At 47.9% G+C, this 18129-nt stretch overlaps 1 protein-coding gene, 1 long non-coding RNA gene and 1 other non-coding gene across 3 annotated transcripts in view; 2 read left to right on the top strand and 1 right to left on the bottom strand.

Moving 5' to 3' along the window:
- The window catches only part of SLC30A4 (solute carrier family 30 member 4), a 79572-nt gene extending 69595 nt beyond the window's left edge, over positions 1-9977 (top strand). The window contains exons 8-9 of the mRNA XM_054531412.2: positions 6274-6366; positions 9431-9977. Of these exons, the coding sequence (XP_054387387.1) occupies positions 6274-6366; positions 9431-9456 (119 nt within the window). The 3' untranslated portion in view covers positions 9457-9977. The remainder of the gene's footprint in view (positions 1-6273; positions 6367-9430) is intronic.
- LOC129050094 (uncharacterized) lies at positions 70-11324 on the bottom strand. The gene is made up of 3 exons (XR_008513558.2): positions 10873-11324; positions 9361-9546; positions 70-2293 (listed from the first exon to the last, which is right to left on the bottom strand). It is a non-coding gene; the product is annotated as an uncharacterized LOC129050094 (long non-coding RNA).
- A 1843-nt stretch (positions 11325-13167) lies between these two features.
- Positions 13168-13229, top strand: LOC112129153 (U7 small nuclear RNA). The gene has a single exon (XR_002911574.2). It is a non-coding gene; the product is annotated as a U7 small nuclear RNA (small nuclear RNA).
- Positions 13230-18129: the final 4900 nt, after the last annotated feature.

Genomic DNA, 18129 nt, shown 5'->3' with positions numbered 1-18129 from the left:
GAGGCATAAAAAAGCATTTTGGAGCAGCCAGGTACAGTGGTTCTCAACTCTACTCCGAGCACTTTAGGAGGCCATGGAGGGAGGACCGCTTGAGGCCAGGATTTGAAGACCAGCCTAGGCAACATAGTGAGATCCCATCTCTACAAAATTTTTAAAACTTAGCCTGCCATACCTGTAGTCCTAGCTACTCGGGAGACTGAGGTGGGAGGATCACTTGAGTCCAGGAGGTCGAGGCTATAGTGAGCTATAACTGCACCACTGCACTCCAGCCTGCATGACAGAGTGAGTCTCTGTCTCTAAAAATATATAAATAAATAAAAATTAAAAAGTTTTGCTCAAATACATTGGAAAAAAATCTGTATATGATATCCCTGTCTTGGAAATACACCACATGCATTTGTCTCTTTTGTTCACAGCTGTACAAGCCCCTAGTACCTCATAGTAGATGCTCAATAAATATTTTCTTCAACGAATAAATTACCATCGTTAAGGTTTTATCATTGCTGTAACAAAGGAAGGGATTTATTTTTGTCTAAATATTTTCCCAATTTATTTGACCATGGAACTCCTTCAGAAAAGTTTTCACACCCAAAGAAATAAGAGAAAATCAGTTTGGAAAACACTCTTCAGAAGAAAACAAACTTATCACAACTTGGGAAGAAATATATGTAATACTATGGGTAATAGAAAAAAAATGTTAGAGTTAAAAATGGAAAAGCATAACCACAAGAACATTCAAGTATATTTCAAAAGAAAATAATAAAAATTAAGATTAAAAAATAGGCCGGGTGTGGCAGCTCACACCTGTAATCCCAGCACTTTGGGAGGCTGAGGTGGGTGGATCATTTGAGGTCAGAAGTTCGAGACCAGTCTGGCCAACATGGTGAAACCCCATTTCTACTAAAAATACAAAAATTAGCCAGGCATGGTGGCAGGCGCCTGTAGCCCCAGTTACTCTTTAGACTGAGGCACGAGAATAGCCTGAACCCAGGAGCTGGAGGTTGCCGTGAGCTGAGATTGTGCCACTGCACTTACAAGGCCTGGGCAACAGAGCGAGACTCCAGCTCAAAAAAAAAAGAAACAAAAAAAAGTAACCATTAGAATGGGAGAAACTGTGACAACCTTGACAGATTAAAAAATTTACTAATAAATATATAGAGATCAAATACAGATACATAAAGAGGACATATTTGGCTGCTGCAAAAGTAGTTGTGGTTTTGGCATTAGTAGTAATTATGTAATTAACAGTAATGGCAAAGACCGCAGTTACTTTTGCACTAACCTAATTGTCTGAATAGGCAAAGGCCACCTTGACTAGGCAGTGTGTATAAGAGGAAATCATTGTCAAGCATTTTAAAGGAAAATGTTTTGTTTCACTAATAACTAAAGAAATGTAAATTAATCCACTTTGTTACTACTGTTTTGCAAATGTTGAATCAACAAGCTCTTTAAAACCTACCATTTTAAAAGTCTACCATTGAATGACTTAGGAACGCATTTTGACGCGTTGTTGGGTGGCTATCAATTTAATTTGTGCAGTCTTTCTGAAGAACAATCTAGCAACGTTCATAAAATAGGGCATTAAAATAGTTATATCCTTTGGCCAAATTATTCCTCTTATGAAGATTTTTCCCACGGATATATTAAATTAAAGGTAATTGCAAAAACCCAATTACTTTTGTACTAACCTAATAATTCAAGGGAGGAAAGAAACACATCGAAGCAAATGTTTGCGTAGGGCAAGAACACTCGGGGCGAGGAGAGGGAGGCACGCCCTCTAGTGGGGAGAATCCGAATTACCTGGAGGTGTTTTGGGGTTTGTTTTTTGGTTTTGTTTTTTGCACCCTACACCTGCTTTTCTTCTTTCCCAAGTTTTCGATTTCTTCCCTCACTCTTGCCTAATTCTACTGGTTAGAAATCCCACTCTACCATTCCATCTGTAACTTTTAAAAACTTTATAATTGAAGTGTTAAATGTATTTTAAAAATTTATTTTAAATATATTCCCAATCTCTGCCTTCATTCTCTGGGCCTAAATGTACCATTATCCTGACATCTAGCACTATAAAATGTTTTTTTCTGTTTTGACCTTTATATATGATTACGATTATTTTATACCTGGCTTCGTTTGCTCAACATTATGTTCATAAAATCCATCCATCCATATTGTTGCCGTTTGTAGCTGCAGGTTCTGTTGGCTTGTCCGTTTTTCCGTTAGATATTCCACTGCATCAACATATTTTTCCAGCCTATTCTTCGTGGGCCTTTGAATTGTTTCCAGTTCTTGCTATTACCTGCCAATAATGCTGTTATAAGCAATCTTGTATGCTTCTTAGTGTCCATGTACTCACATTTTTGTTGAACATATATCAAGGAGTGAAGTTGCTGTGACATAGAATACGCCTATGCTTTAACTTTTTTCTAGATAATGCCAAACAATTTTTCAAAGTTATACCAATTTGCACTTTCTCCAGCAGTGTATGAGAGCACCCGCTGCCCCCCATTTTTGCCATCTTGGCAGGCTGCAGTGCAGTGCATCTCTTTGCGGTTTTATTTTGCATATTTCCCTAGGGCAAATTTAAAACAACTAAAGTGGGTGGCACGCCCTGTAGTGGGTAAAATCTGAATTACCTGAAACGGTCTTTACAGCGTATACAGGCTTCCCGGGCTTTCCTCCGCCTTCTCCTCCACCAGTAGTCTCGAAGAATAAAAAGTCGAACATCTTTCATATATTTATTGTGCATTTGATATCCTCTTTTAGAAATTGCCCCTTTAAGCCTCCTGCTTATTTTTCTACTGATTTTTTAACAGCCCAATCGCTAAGATTTTTTATGTTAAATTGTAAGAGTTCTTTATAGATTCTGACAAAAGTGCTTTATCAGTTACATGTGTTTCTGCGCACACCTTTCCACCTATAACTTAAATCAGCTGATTTTCACCTCTATTAACACGAGTCTCAATTCAAATTCAATTTTGTCATATTCAAAATCGACCAGGAGATGGCGCCCTAGCCTTGCGTCTGAGCCTTCCATAGGCTGTGCCTGAATTTAAACTAAACCTCCCAAAATATTTTGTAAGGGATGCTAAAGAGATATTAAACTTTCAACCACTATAAACAGGTAGTATATAGCTGGAGCTGGGCCTCTTGGTGAGAACAACATATTAATCTTTTAGGGGAAAGTGACTGCTCAAAATAAATAAAAAGATCTTTATCACAAGGCAGGAAGCTGGGGTGAGGTTGCCCAGAAACAGGTGAGGACCCAGTGGAATCCATGGAAACGCCGTCTAAGAAGTAACCTGCGGGCCGATTAAGAAAGTGGCACTACCTCGCAGGCCCTGGGACGGCTGTTTCACTGTTTACAAGGGCACCCGGCAGCGCAGGGTCTCAGAAGAGGGTAGAACAGGGGTTTGGTATTTTTCCACCTCCCTTCCCTTACTCCTCTTTTTCGTTTTGTTTTCATTCATTATATTTTGTGACTGCTTAAAACTTGTCCTCCTGCTTCCTCCCAGCACCCCCGCCCCCCTTGCTGAATGAATGAATGGATGGCAAGGTCTTAGCCTTCTTGATCTTAGAAATCAGTGCACATAAACTCCACACTCAAAGGAAGACCCCCAGGGAGAGCCCTACGTTTAGAGGAGGCTCCACCAAGAGGGAGCTCGGCAGGGGGCCTGGTGGGATGGGCTGGCCTGGCCTGTGCGCATGAGAGAAAGGAAAGGCATCTGCGGCCGAGGGCCATGAACAAGGGGCCGAGGCACACTGTGGGCATGGTGGGAAGGCGACCTCTTTTCTCCAGCTTTCACAAGTGCCTGGCAGGAGCCACTACGTGGACATCGTGAGTGGTTCATCAGCAAGAACACAGGAACATCAAGCCACAGATTCTACTCATTTGCTGGGGTAGCCAAGACAGGGTTTTTACCGCTATGAGTCACCACCCTCATGCCTCCAAGGCCTAGTGCAAAGAGGAGCGCATGTGGAATGTGGTGAATGATGTCATCACTGCTGTTCATTCTCACTGTCCAGAAATGGCTCCAGGCTGAGTTGCACCCTCAAAGCTTTCCTCTGTTTCACCTCTGTTCAGACCCAATGCAGGCCCCTTGCAGCCCAGAGGAATAAAGAGATGCTTAGAAAGAGGCCGTCTGTGGCCACTTGTTCTCTTTTGTTTTCTTCACTGGGGAGGACTGAGCAAGCCCACTATCTGAGCAATGTGGAAATTCCAGCCCTCACAGGGCTTCACACCTTCAAGGGGAAGGACATTGCACCATGAAACTTCCTTGCTCTAGGCCTGCCAGGGTAGGTGTCTGGGGGCTGGATTCTGGGCGGGCACCAGGTCCCCAGGTCCAGGCCGGGAAAGAGTGGTCTGCTGAGTGGGAGGGGCTGCCTGGGGCCAGGCTCTGCTCCCACTGGGGCGGACCCCACACAGGGATTCTGAGGCCTGCTGCCCACAACCTGCTGCCCAGACTGATGGTGTCCAGACAGAGGGAGGGTGACAGATGGATGCTGGGAGAGGGTACACAGCCCTGTGAATGCACCTCTTGGAGCCTGAGGTTTGAAGCCTCTTCCTTTCTTCCTGGTGCTAATGGTTTGCTGGATCCAGTTTGTACTGCTTGTAAGAGCTAATTGTGGAATTTTCAGAAATTTTGCAAAGCAGTTGTTAAATTGTCATCATTTTTAAAATTAAATTATAACAACTCATGAAAAAATAAGGTTTTGTTTTTGTTTTTGTTTTTGAGACAGTCTTGCTCTGTCACCCAGGTTGGAGTGCAGTGGTGCAATCTTGGCCCACTACAACCTCTGCCTTCCAGGTCCAAGCGATCCTCCAACCTCAGCCTCCCGAGGAGCTGAGATTACAGGTGCATGCCACACACACGTCTAATTTTTTTATTTTTAGTAGAGACGGGATTTCAGCATGTTGCCCAGGCTGGTCTTAAACTCTTGAGCTCAGGTGATCCTCCTGCCTCAGCCTCTCAAAGTGCTCGGATTACAGGCATGAGCCACCATGCCCGGCTGAAAATAAATTATTTAAAAAGCAATAAATACTGAAAACATATCACTTCCTAATTCTTGTAGTACGTTTTGCAGTTATAAATATTCTTGAGGCTACTCGTGTCTATTGGGTCTGTAGGGTGGAAATATCATATAGCAGGTGCTACTGCACACCTCTTCCCATTCTGCCTTCAGTAACATCTTGGTAGTAGCCTGAAATTGCCCGTGGTGGGAGTATTTGTGTCATAGAAATCAGCTAATGCTGCATTGCTTGACCCCAGAGCCTGTTGTTATCCATTTAGCAGCACACCGCTGCACCTGGCCCACAGCTCCCAGAACCTGAATGTTCAGCAGCTGGGACAGCCAGCCCCCAGCTTTCCACCTGCTCTGCCAGCTCTGGACCTTTTTCTCAGCCAGACCAGAGGGGAAGGAAGCAGGAGCAGGGAGGCAGTGGGAGGGAGAGGTGGTACCATGCCCAGGAAACACCCTTGAGCCCACTCAGGGCACAGCAGGGAAGAGCTTGGCTCACTTGCAGGGTGGCAGGACCGATCTGGGGCGGGGGGGGCGGAGGCAGGGGAAACCTGGGTTATGAGGAGGGTGACAAGGTTCGTCTACAAAAATGAAAGAAGTTCAGTGATGGAGCTGAGGGAAAGTGCGGCAGGCCGGCAGCAGGCCTTGTGACGACGCAGCGGGGAAACCACAGGATTCTGCATTCTTCTGACCACAAGAGGAAGGTGAGCCGGAACCCAGCAGAAACGAAACCCCATGGCATTGGGCTGTTAGTAAAGTGCTGGCGCCTCTCCCAGGCCCCTGGTCCTCCTGCTGGGTAACGGCACAGGAGAAGAGGCAACAGGACCCCCGGGCCTGAGGTGGCCCTCCCCATGTGTCCCCAAGCTCCCTAGCCACTTGATTCTCTGCCGCTTCCTTAACAGTTGTTTCTCCAGGTTACCCCCAGCCCTCCTCTCCACATCTCTGTGTCTTCTCGCTCACACCTAAGGCTTCCAGCACCTTCTAGTTTATACATCAAGCTGGATGTCCCATGGGTACTCAGACTTGTCACCTCTCCTCCAAACCTGCCCCTCCCCTCCGATTGCATCTCGGGGAGAGCACCAAGCACCAGCGGCCAAACCTGGACGGTCTCCCTTGTCCAGTGACCTTCAGGGCCCAGGGAGCCCAGCCGCCTCCTCCACACCCCGGGCTCCCCACATTCCTCCCTGCCTCAACCCAGCTCCCAGGCCTCTGAACACAGCTCACAAATGGAAATGACTTTATATTTTTGGTTTTTTGTAGAGATGGGATCTTACTATGTTGCCCAGGATATACTCAAACTCTTGGCTTCAAGTGATACTCCTGCCTCGGCCTCCCAAATTGCTGGGATTACAGGTATGAGCCACCACACCTGGCCATGAAATGATTTTTTTCTTTTGGGTGCACTATGTCTATGACATTGCATTTACTAAACAGTAATTTCTCTCACCCTTCTGAAAACAAAGTTGTATACACAAATTCCAACCAGAACTTCATCCACTAAACACTAACTGAGCAGTTACTATGCTCAGAGTAACTGAGCAGTTACTCTCATGTGCTAGGCATGAGAGCTACAAAGGTGAACAGAGCCCGCCCTGGCCCACTTGCTGGGGAGAGTCCCATAAAGAGACGATCAATCATAACAATGCCCTGAGGTCAGGATGACAATGTAGACGTGTACACCGTCCTAGGGGCCACGGTGGGAAACCTGCCAGGTCTAGAAGCCTGGCATCCTCCCAGCCACCTCTGTCTCCCTCACTCCTTGCATCCAGTCACTCCCTGCACCCCTGGATCAAGTCTCCTCAAACTCTCAAATCTGTGCTGCCCCCTCATCTCCAGAGACACCGCCGACTTTAGGTCTCAAGTGAACTCTCTGATCCCGGCTGTTCTCCACACCAAAGCCAAAAAGGGATTTGTAAAGGGCAAAAATGACTGTGTCATTCCCCTATTTAAAACCTTCAGTGGGCCGGGCGTAGTGGTTCATGCCTATAATCCCAGCACTTTGGGAGGCTCCAGTGGGTGGATTGCTTGAACTCAGGAGTTCGAGACCAGCCTGGGCAACATAGTGAGACTATATCGATAAAAACAAAAATAAAATCATTTTATTTTATTATTATTATTATTATTTTGAGACAGAGTTTCACTCTGTTGCCCAGGCTGGAGTGCAGTGGCACGATCTCAGCTCACTGCAACATCTGCCCCCTGGGTTCAAGTGATTCATGTGTCTCAGCCTCCCCACTAGCTGGGATTACAGGCAATGCCTGGCTAATTTTTATATTTTTAGTAGAGATGGGGTTTCACCATGTTGGCCAGGTTGGTTTCAAACTCCTGACATCAAGTGATCGGCCCACCTCAGCCTCCCAAAGTGCTAGGATTATAGGCATGAGCCACTGCACCTGGCCAAAATTCTAAATAATCACCAGAAAAAAAACCCAAAACCTTCAGTGGCTCCTGTTGGCCCTGGGATACCATCCAAACTCATTAGCATGGCTTCACAGCCCTTTCTGATCTAACCCAAATTAACATGAGAATTATTTCTTTTACTTGTTCCTGTGACAACAATTTAAGTGAACACTTGCTATGTGCTAGGCCAGTGGTTCCTGAACTTTTTGGCACCAGGGACCAGTTTCATGGAAGACAATTTTTCCACTGACGGGGCAGGATGGTTTCAGCATGAAACTGTTCCACCTCAGATCATCAGGCATTAGATTGTCATAAGAAGTGTGCAACCTAGATCCCTCCCACACACAGTTCACAGTAGGGTTCAAGCTCCTAGGGGAATCTAATGCCACACTGCTGATCTGACAGGAGGTGGAGCTCAGGCGGTAATGCCAGCTCACCCGCAGCTCACCTCCTGCTGTGCTCCTGGTTCCTAACAGGCCACGACTGGTACTGGTCCTTGGCCTGGGGGTTGGGGACCCCTGTGCTAGGCATCGTTCTGGGTACCAGGATGCAGCAGTGAACATACACACTGTACCCCCTCCTGGAGCTTGTGGTCTAGCAGGGGATACAGACACTAAACAAATAGCGACAGAGATCATTACAATTGTGTGAGTGCAGGGAAAGGAACATTTTCCTGTCAACTCCCTGCTTCAGCCACAATAAACTACTCATAGTCCCTGCCTCCTGGCCCTGGCTCAGGCTGGCCTCTCTCCTTCAGTTGGCCAAGTTCTCCAGCCCTCCTGGTCTCAGCTCAAGGTTCTCTTCTCTAAAGGAGTCTTTCCTGAACCTCCTAGGCGGTTCCATGGGATTCTGCTCCCACCCTGGGTCCTCCTGAGCCCAGCACAGGGCTTGGCATAGTAAATGCTCAGTAAATGTTTGCCACACGAATGGTGAACAGGTCCTCTTAATCCATATGTGAGTGTTTGCTTTAAAAAATAATAATTATAGAGTTTTTTACTTTGATTTTATATCTTCACAAAAGGTTAGTGCTGGGTGCTGGGTGCTAATAAAAGTAGAGAGAACCATTACATAAAATAGAATGCTTGTGAACCCGAGGACTTTCAGGGACTGCGACTAACATGTTGGGATTGAGGGGTCTCCAGGATGCCTCAGGCCAGCAGGAGGTGGGTGGGGGCTGAGGGGAGGTGAGCCCGCTGCCCAGCCTCACATAGCCTGTGCTATGGCCACCAGCTCTTCTCTGGGCTCTTGGCCCAGAAGCCTGGCTGACCTCCCACTGCCACCCTCTACCCTTCGGCGGAAGCCTGGGGTCTGCCCCTGGATTTAGCTCCTGTGGGCTATACAGTGCTGGGGAGGAGAAGAGTAGCTGGGATCGGGATCAGAGGGGCCTAGGGCAGCTGTACCCTAGCACTTTTCCCAGGGCCACCTCGCTGAGGTTACTCCGCTCCTCTCTGCTGGGTCAGTGGAGGAGCTCCACTCCCCCACCTCCTCAGTACCTGCCGGGGTTTGAGGCTGTGTCAGGCCTAGGAGCAGCAAAGGAAGGTGAGCTCCGCCACCCACCCACTCTGAAAAGGCTGCTGCTCCCTCCAGAAGAGACTTTGTCCTGTCTGGGAGTCCCCACCTTCGGCCCCTTATCTACAAAATCCACACCGCTCCCTGAACTGCTTTCTTCCTTGGAATTACAGAGTTGAAAGATCACCTGGCCCACTCCATTTAGTTTACAGAAGTTGACACTGAGGTCTCGAGTGAGGGGTTAAGTACCCAAGATGTCACAGCAGATAATGGCAGAGTCATGATTTCTAACAAACAAACAGAAGAGGCAAGTCCCCTGCCTGTCATCAGCCGGAGCCCCTCTGCTACGCCTGCTCCCCTGCCTGTTTCTCATGGGCTGCCCCACCTTTTGCCTCTAGTTTGAGCCTGAAAGTTACACCTCCAATGAATGAAACTCACAGGATCATTGGCATCCAGTCTTCCTCCTCCTCCACACCCACTCTCGGCCATCTGCCCTTCTCACCCACAGGTGGGAGCAAAGCTTGGTCAACCTGATAGGCCTCTTCCAGGCAGGGACAGGAGAAGGGACGGCACAGCAGCTCTGAGTCAGGACTCCTTTCGGTAAGGCGTGGACAACAGGACGGCCTGAGAGAAGGAAACCAGCCCAGGTGCGCTCTGTTTACCTTCTCGGCTCACAAACATGACCAGACCCTCCCTGGCTGGCTGGATGAAGTCCCAGCCTCTTAGTCCAGCCCTGAAGCCTCTCCCATTCCAGCCACGGTCTGCCTGGCCAGTTCCATCCCCCCACGGCTTTCCTGCCGTACCACACCATCCTCGGATTGCAGCTCGCCCTCTTGGGCCTTTCTGGCCTAGCAGGTGCTGTTCCCTCAGCTCCAATGCCTTTCCCTGCCTCTCCACCCAGCAAACTCCTTCTCTTTGTATCTTCTGCACTAACACTTCTCTCCTCCCTCCCCTTCCCCTCTCCTCCCTCCCCTTCCCCTCTTCTTCCTTTGTGCCCCGGTGGCACTTCTGAGACAATGTTACAAGCATAATAAAATAATAAAGTCATGAATCTGTGTCCTCCTCCAGACTCTCCTCAATGACAGCAATTGTGTGTTTATCTTTAAATCCTCAGAGCCCAGTATATAGTAAGAACTCAATAAAGGAAAACATTGCTCAACAAATCAATATATGGACTCTGGATTTATTCCAGAGCTAAACTGGGAAGCAAGTTCTAATGTCACATAAGGATTCCCTTCTGATTCATTTGTTCATCAAATAGTTATTGAATACTGCTACGTGCAGAGCACAATGTAGACAGAGTACGGGGAGCATGAGGCTGGGGTGGACTCACTTTACTTTCAAGGAGTTTGCATTTTGAAAGTACAGACAAGGCAGAAAAGAATTTGAGTTATAAGAAATGGCTAGCATTTACTGACCACCACTGTTATAAGCAGATTATTGCATTTAACTGAACATTAACCCTATAAAATAGGTACTTTTATTATTAGCCTCATTTTACAGATAAAAAGATTGAGGCTTGCAGAAGCGGAGAGACGTGGCCACGGTACAACTAGGAAGTCATGGAGGCAGGATTTGCACCCAGGCACAGCCCGGACCCCACCAGAATTAATGATGGTGGGGAAGCAATTAACTTTGCCTCAGGAGACTGGGAAGTCAAGGAAGGCTTCACCAAAGAATGGGTGGCTGAGATGTGCCCTGTAGGACAAGCAGGATTTCCATAGACAGGAAAGTAGCCCACCCCAAACTATAGAAAGATCTGGTATAAGAATTTTAGGGTTTAAATTAGTGGCCCTGAACCTTGTCTGCACACTGCAAACACCTGGAGGGCTTTAAAAAGCATGGATGCCCCCAGGTCCTGCCTTGGAGATTCCAATATGATTGGTCCTGGAGGCTCTACATGGGGAGGCGGGGAGGGGCCTGGTGTAAAGTGTATAAGGCGACACCTACCTGCAGCCCAGACGCTCCCTGGATGCTCCAGGTCCTGTTTGTGGAGCTTTCCTGTCCCCTTGGGAGGGGCCCCAGACAACATGGGCAGGGCTGGTCCTTCCTCAAATTCATTCCTTTTCTGACCATTTGTGACCTTCCTGTGGCCTGGAGTTGTTGAAGACTCCTTGCTAGGGAAATTCCATGGTTTCCTTGCAAGGGGGCATGGGTTCTGTAGAAGGAAGGCACCCAGCTTGCAGCATGCAGGTGCCGAGACCTGCAGGTCAGAGTGAAGACAGCTGATTTGAGGACCCTGGGCAGGCAGTTTGTGTGCTACAGACCTGACACGGGACAGGAGGGGCTGGAACCCTCCTCCTCTGCGTCCCAGCAGGCAGGCTCCGTGGGGCAAGGGCGGCCATCGGGAGAGGGCACCTGGCTTCACCGTCACACTGCTTGACGCCCTCAGAATGGTGACATCCCCCAGAGCCAGGGGAGCCAGGCTGTGTGGCTGCAGCGGGCAGGGGCTGGATTTCCCCTACTCAGGCCCAGGCAGTGACTCAGGGACAAGTGTTGAAAGCAGACAGTGACCTCAGCTCCCTCACCCACTGGGGAGTGTCACCGTGCCCCAGAGCCCCCTCAGGGGCGGACAGCCTGGGGGCCGGTGAGATGGAAGTTGGCAGCATGGTGTCATGTGGGGCACACAGGACTCTTGCCCTCACCAGCTGGGTGCCCAGAGCTTCCTGTTCCTCATAGAAGTGATGTGAGCATCCAAGGAGGAAGGCGCATAAACAATGACAACCTGTCAGTGCCTGCTGCAATCCATATATTTATATATTATTGTTTTTCACATATTAATATAGTGTTCCCCTCTATCGGGTCTTATTTCCTGTAAAGTTTTTTTTGTTATTATAAATACCACTGCATTTTCTTTTGAAAAACTCCTCAAACTGGCCAGGTGTGGTGGCTCATGTCTGCAATCCCAGCACTTTGGGAGGCCGAGGTGGGAGGATCACTTGAGGTCAGGAGTTCAAGACCAGCCCAGCCAACATAGTGAAACCCTGTCTCTACTAAAAATACAAAAATTAGATGGGCGTGGTGGCATGCGCTTGTAAACCCAGCTACTCGGGAAGCTGAGGCATGAGAATCACTTGAGCCTGGGAGGTGGAGGTTGCAGTGAGTTGAGATCTCACCACTGCACTCCAGCCTGGGCAACAGAGCAAGACTCCGTCTCACACACACAAAAAAAAAAAAAAAAAGAAAGAAAGAAAGAAAGAAGGAAGGAAGGGAGGGAGGGAAAGAAAAGAAAAGAAAAGAAAAGAAATACTCCCCAAAGTGAAACCCTAGGGTACAGTATCCAAAGCTCTGGCTACCTATTGCCAGGTTGTCCTCAAAAAAGTTGACCTAAGTTGTGGTGCTCCTAGCAATATATGATTTGTACCTATTTCCTTATAGCTTTGTCAATGGTAGGTTTCATATTTTTATTTATTTTTGATAATGAATGGGTGTGCAGTGTGGCCTCCAAATAGTTTGAACAGACATTTATTTAATTTCTATCATTGCATAGAGGATCCACCTGCCTACTAGAAAAGGAGCTCCTGTGGGCCAGGCACAGTGCATCACATCTGTAATCCCAGCACTTTGGGAGGCAGAGACGGGCAGAGACTGCTTGAGGCCAGGAGTTCCAGACCAGCTTGGGTAACATAGTGAGACCTCATCTCTACTATAAATTTTTAAAAATTATCTGGGCGTGGTGGCACACACCTGTAGTCTCAGCTACCCAGGAGGCTGAGGCAAGAGCATTGCCTGAGCCCAGGAGTTCGAAACTGCAGTGAACTAGGATCTCACTGCTGCACTTGAGCCTAGGAGACAGAGTGAGATCCTGTCTCAAAAAAAATGGAAGGAAGGAAGGAAGGGAAGGAAGGGAAGGAAGGGAAGGATGGGAAGAAAGGGAAGGAAGGGAAGGACAGGAAGTACAGGAAGGACAAGAAGGACCGGAAGGAAGGGAAGTTCGGTCTCTCTGGAATGTGGTCCCTACTGGATGGCAGGTGGGTGGATCAATGTGCAAGCCTTCATTCACGTCAGGGATGCCTCCCTGAAGCCCAGGCAGGCCTCTTGCCTACGCTTCCACAGTCCTGTGACCCTTTCCTTCAGTCACCTTCTCATAGCTGTCATTTTATGTGCATTTGGGAAACTGATTAGTTTATTTCTTCCCCCACAAGACTGTAACCCCATGAGGACCTACTGTTTTGCTCACCATTGGATCACTTACCACCTGGTGTGTGCCTGGCAGACAGTAGGCATTCATTTAAATATTTGCTGAAGTGTTACAGCTCTTTTAGAATTTGTCTATCAGGCTTTCTGGTTTTTGCTGGAAAGCCCCCCTCCCCCAAGAAAAGTAATTTAAAAAATGAAATACATACATACATACATAAATATTCGTTGAATAAATGAATACTTGAAAATCTCATGAGTAAGTATCCAGAGCTCAACTGTGGTATGTATCTTTGCAAAAGGGTTTGTCACTGGGCTTAATCAGAAACGTTTAAGGAGGACCTACCACGTGCCATGTACTCTGTAGCATGGGGTAGGGGGGCAGTTATACAAAAGTGAGAACACTAGGTCTCTGCCCTTAAAAACACAGGCTGGTGGTGAGACCCACGCGTCTGCTGTGTCTGCTGTGGGGTTGTGCCCTGTTCTCCCTGTAAAGGAAGCTTCAGGGGCAAGTGAAGCTGTTTACCCATGGTCATGGCAGGATGCAGCCATCTGGGACATCCTAGCCCCCAAGATTAGAACAAGTGTGGCCAGCCTAAGCCATAGTCTCCCACGGTCAGATGGCCAGTGACTTAAAACTAGAGAAGTGGGAAGTTTGGGCACTGGGAAGGATCTCGAAAATGCTCCAACACTTGGCTTCATCCTGAACCCCCAGGCGCAAATCCCAGCTCTGCTGATTACAGGGCCATGGCAGCCAGGCAAAGCACTCGCCTCTCAGCATTCACTGAAAAAGCCTCAAGGGCTGTGGAGGATTCAAAGGTGCCTGGTGCACGGTGAGCACTGATACACCTTAGCTGGTGAGTGATTTCCCCAAGGTCCTGCAGAGCAAGAGGAAAACCCACATCTCCTGACCTCGCAGCCATCAAAGCCATATGCTTGTAAAGCTTTTTGGTAAGTATTCCCATCAAGAGGAAGGAGATGTTTTGTTTTGTTTTGTTTTTATGCAAAGCAGCTTCAACTGAAACTGACCTCACCATGGGAGTCTGTTTGTTTTTGGAGAGGAGAGAGGGAATGAGCCAACTCTCCAGGAACTGCGGGGACACACCCAGGTTGCCCAATCCCCCAGGGCAGTGGAGCCAAGTGCCTCCCAGGCCCCTTTCTGGGCCAGAGGGCCCTGTGGGGATGCCCTCCTCAGTGCCAGCTCCTCCACAGCCATGGGTCTGCAGGGACAAACCCAGATAGAACCTTCCCCAGGATCAGCGCAGGGTGAGGTTATCACAGGCAGGCCTGGAGTGACCCTCGGACCAGCAAGAACAGTCACATAGACCACGCTGTCTCTCACCACTCAGGACAGGGCGTTGACTGTTCCCACTCACGCGTTGCCTCTGAAGCTGCTCTCACTGATTTTCAGGGCTCCTGGCTCATAATAATAATCTCGCCAGCCCTGGACACGTGCTGTCCCACCTCGGCTTCCTTCTGGTTTTCTGCGCAGTTCTTTCTCCAGACTGGCTCCCTTTCCGTCTCTACTCCCTCTATAAATTGGGGTGCCAGGTGCCCCTGTGATGGTCTCTCAGCCCTTTCTTTCCTTCAGTTGTATGCCTCTGGCTGGAACTCTGTCTCTTACTTCACCTCTTGGGGGACAGTCTGACCCACGCAATAAACCTTTTCAAGCCAGGACCTGGTGGGCTGAGAAGGGGGCTGTACCCTGCAAGTCCTCCAGGATCTAATCTCACCCAATCTGGTCCTGCTCTGCTTCCTGCTGATCCAACTGTTCTTCCTTTAGGGATAGAGAGGGCTTCAACACAAATGCTTCCCGACACCATGGCTTATAACATAAACTCTGTGCTTGGTTTCCTAAGCTTTAGCCTCCAAAGAAAAACCCTTTCTCAATATACTGCATACAACATATGCATGCTGGTTTTCAGACCATGCTGTCAGCTATGGCTTTTGAAGCCTCTACATTGAACTTTTTTTGTTCTAGGCCAGAGCTGCTCAGTCTTTACCTGTGTATAATAACCTGAGGAGTTTATGTGTTAAAACACAGATTTCTGGCCGGGCGCTGTGGCTCACGCCTATAATCCCAATACTTTGGGAGGCCGAGGCGGGCGGATCACGAGGTCAGGAGATCGAGACCATCCTGGCTAACATGGTGAAACCCCGTCTCTACTAAAAATACAAAAAATTAGCTGGGCGTGGTGGCGGGTGCCCGTAGTCCCAGCTACTTGGGAGGCTGAGACAGGAGAATGGCGTGAACCCGGGAGGCGGAGGTTGCAGTGAGCCAAGATTGCACCACTGCACTCCAGCCTGGGTGACAGAGTGAGACTCCATCTCAAAAAAAAAAAAAAAAAAAAAAAAAAAAAAAAAAAAAAAAAAACAGATTTCTGGGCCTCATCCCCAGAGACTGAGATTGAGATTCAGTTGATGTGGGCTGTGGTCCCAGAATTTGCTTCCCTCTCAGGTAATGCTGATGCTGCCAGTCCACCAACTCCACCTAGAGCAGGACTGTCCTCGAAACCTCAGCCCTCACCCCGAAGTAAGGAATGCTCCCAGCTTAAAGTCAAAGGGGAGAAGAGGAATGAAGGAAAAGATGCAAGAAATATCTCACTTAACACATTCCCAAATACTGACCTACTCCGCAGGTTTACCCTTGCAAAGTAATGAGTTCTTTGCAAAGCAAGGTTTTGAGAAGTAAGGAAATTTGCCCATGTCACACAGCTTTTGATTGGCACAGCCTGGATCCAAGTGCTAACCTGTCTGCTTGGTCCTGGCCCACTGAGTCACTGAATCCATGTGAGATTGATTGTCACTGGTAGAACCATCACCAGACATGGTGACATGGATGGTGAGAACTGTCATCTCTGCTACCCACACGGTGTTCACAAATGCACATGCAGCTATCTATACACCTGATAAATCCCACTGCTCCTCAGGTTAGGGTGCTGGGGTTAGTGTGTCTGAACAGTGGCCGGAGCAGCCTAGCTGAGAGAGGCATTCCTACCCTTGGGTCTTCCATGCCTGGCTTGATCCTGCTCTCCAGATAGCATGACTATGACTGATAGGTCAGGACTGTCCTAGAATATTATTGTGTGAGAATTCTAGAGCACCAAATGTTATAAGGAGTAGAAAGCTTTAGCACCAAAGGTTTAGCACTTTCTCAAAGTGCGGTCCCAGGCAGGTGCAGTGGCTCATGCCTGTAATCCCAGCACTTTGGGAGGCTGAGGCTGGAGGATAGATTGAGACCCAGAGTTCAAGACCAGCCTTGGGCAACATAGTGAGACCCCCGTCTCTAAAAAATATTTTAAAACAATTAGCTGGGCATGGTGGTGTGCGCTTGTAGTCCCAGCTACTCAGGAGGCTGAGGCGGGAGGATTGCTTGAGCCTAGGAGTTTGAGGCTGCAGTGAGCTATGATCAGGCCACTGCACTCCAGCCTGGCTGACAGAGTAAGACCCTGTCTCAGAAAAAAAATAAAAAATAAAAAATAAATAAAGAATTTAAAAAAATAAATAAATAAATTGTGGTCCCCAGACCAGGAGCATCAGCTTCACCTGGGAACTTGTTCGAAACCCAAACACTTGGATCCCAGCCCTGACTACTGAAGCAACAACTTTGGAGTTAGGGCCCAGCAGCCCACATCTTAACATGCCTTCCAGGATTCTGACTCACAGCTAAGGTTTGAGAACTGCCATTCTCAGGAGAGAATTAGCCAGATTCCTAGTATGGCTTGGGAGGCTTTGATTTGGTGGCATGGAGGGTTCCCTGCTCTCTGGGTTAGCTCTGACATTCACCAGTGGAGAAGGAGTTTGTGAAGCATATGGTGATAATCTTGCTGTGGGGTCAACTGCACACTGCTGCCTCAATCGGTTGCAGTCTTGCCCTGGAGGGGATTTATTGCCAGGATAGTCTTGTTGCTGTGGTAACTCTTGCATTCAGGCCAGGCCCTTCCTCTGTGGGGGATAAATTTACATCACTTAGACACTAGATAAACTCAATGTCCTTCTCCGTTCCCCAGAGCCCAGGGAAGCCTATTTATTGTCACTGCAGTGGTAGACTGAATCACTGCCCTGGCCCAACTGACCTTGGTGTATTTCTTTCTTTCTTTTTTTTTTTTTTTTTTGAGTTTCACTCTTGTTGCCCAAGCTGGGGTGCAGTGGCATGATCTCAGCTCACTGCAACTTCTGCCTCCCGGGTTCAAACAATTCTCCTGACTCAACCTCTGAGGAGCTGGGATTACAAGTGCATGCCACCACGCCCGGCTAATTTTTTGTATTTTTAATAGAGATGGGGTTTCATCATGTTGGCCAGGCTGATCTCGAACTCCTGACCTCAGGTGATCCACCCGCCTCAGCCTCCCAAAGTGCTGGGATTACAGGTGTGAGCCACCGTGCCTGGCTGGTGTATTTCTTACAATGTTCAGGAACTCCCAATTTTCTGTTTTAGGAAAAAAGTAAATTGAATGTTATATATGGGGTCGCTGTGGAGGAAAAGTTAAATATTAAATTTGAATTCAATTAAACATGGACAAAAACAATGATCACCAATTCCTGGAACAGGTTGTGTGAGCCCCTTGAGACGTTCATCCGGCACTGTTTCAGAGAAATCTCTATTTCAATCTATTCCTGTACGTTAGTTATTGAAAAACAATAGACAATCGCAAAACAAGTTCACCTTTTTGTGTTCCTTGAGCTCAGTCATGAAGGGCCCTCATGACTGGGCCTCATGCCAAAAAACTAGTTACAAAAAAGCTAGAGTTTCAGACTGCGCCTAAGCTTCATGAGACCTCTCCTCGTCTGCACAGATGAGTGGCCGACTCTGGAGCCCAGGCTGTTGCTTCCCAGTCTGGTGGTGAATCCTCCATAGTCTGGTAAGTGTAAATATCTTTTCCCTTCTTCCCTTCCCATTGCAATTTGCTTATTATATCAATCTGCTTATTATCTGTTTATTATTATATCATTTGCTTATTATATCTGCATTGCCATTTACATGGGATAAAGGTTGTTTACCCTTAAAGGTATTGTGTGTGTGTCTTTTCTTCTCCCTTCACGCGTTTCCCACACAGAACAGTCAGGTAC

This window comes from Pongo abelii, chromosome 16 (genome assembly GCF_028885655.2).
Source record: "Pongo abelii isolate AG06213 chromosome 16, NHGRI_mPonAbe1-v2.0_pri, whole genome shotgun sequence".
NCBI lineage: Eukaryota > Metazoa > Chordata > Mammalia > Primates > Hominidae > Pongo > Pongo abelii.
Note: the sequence above shows the minus strand (reverse complement) of the source record. Positions and strands in the feature narration are given on the sequence as shown.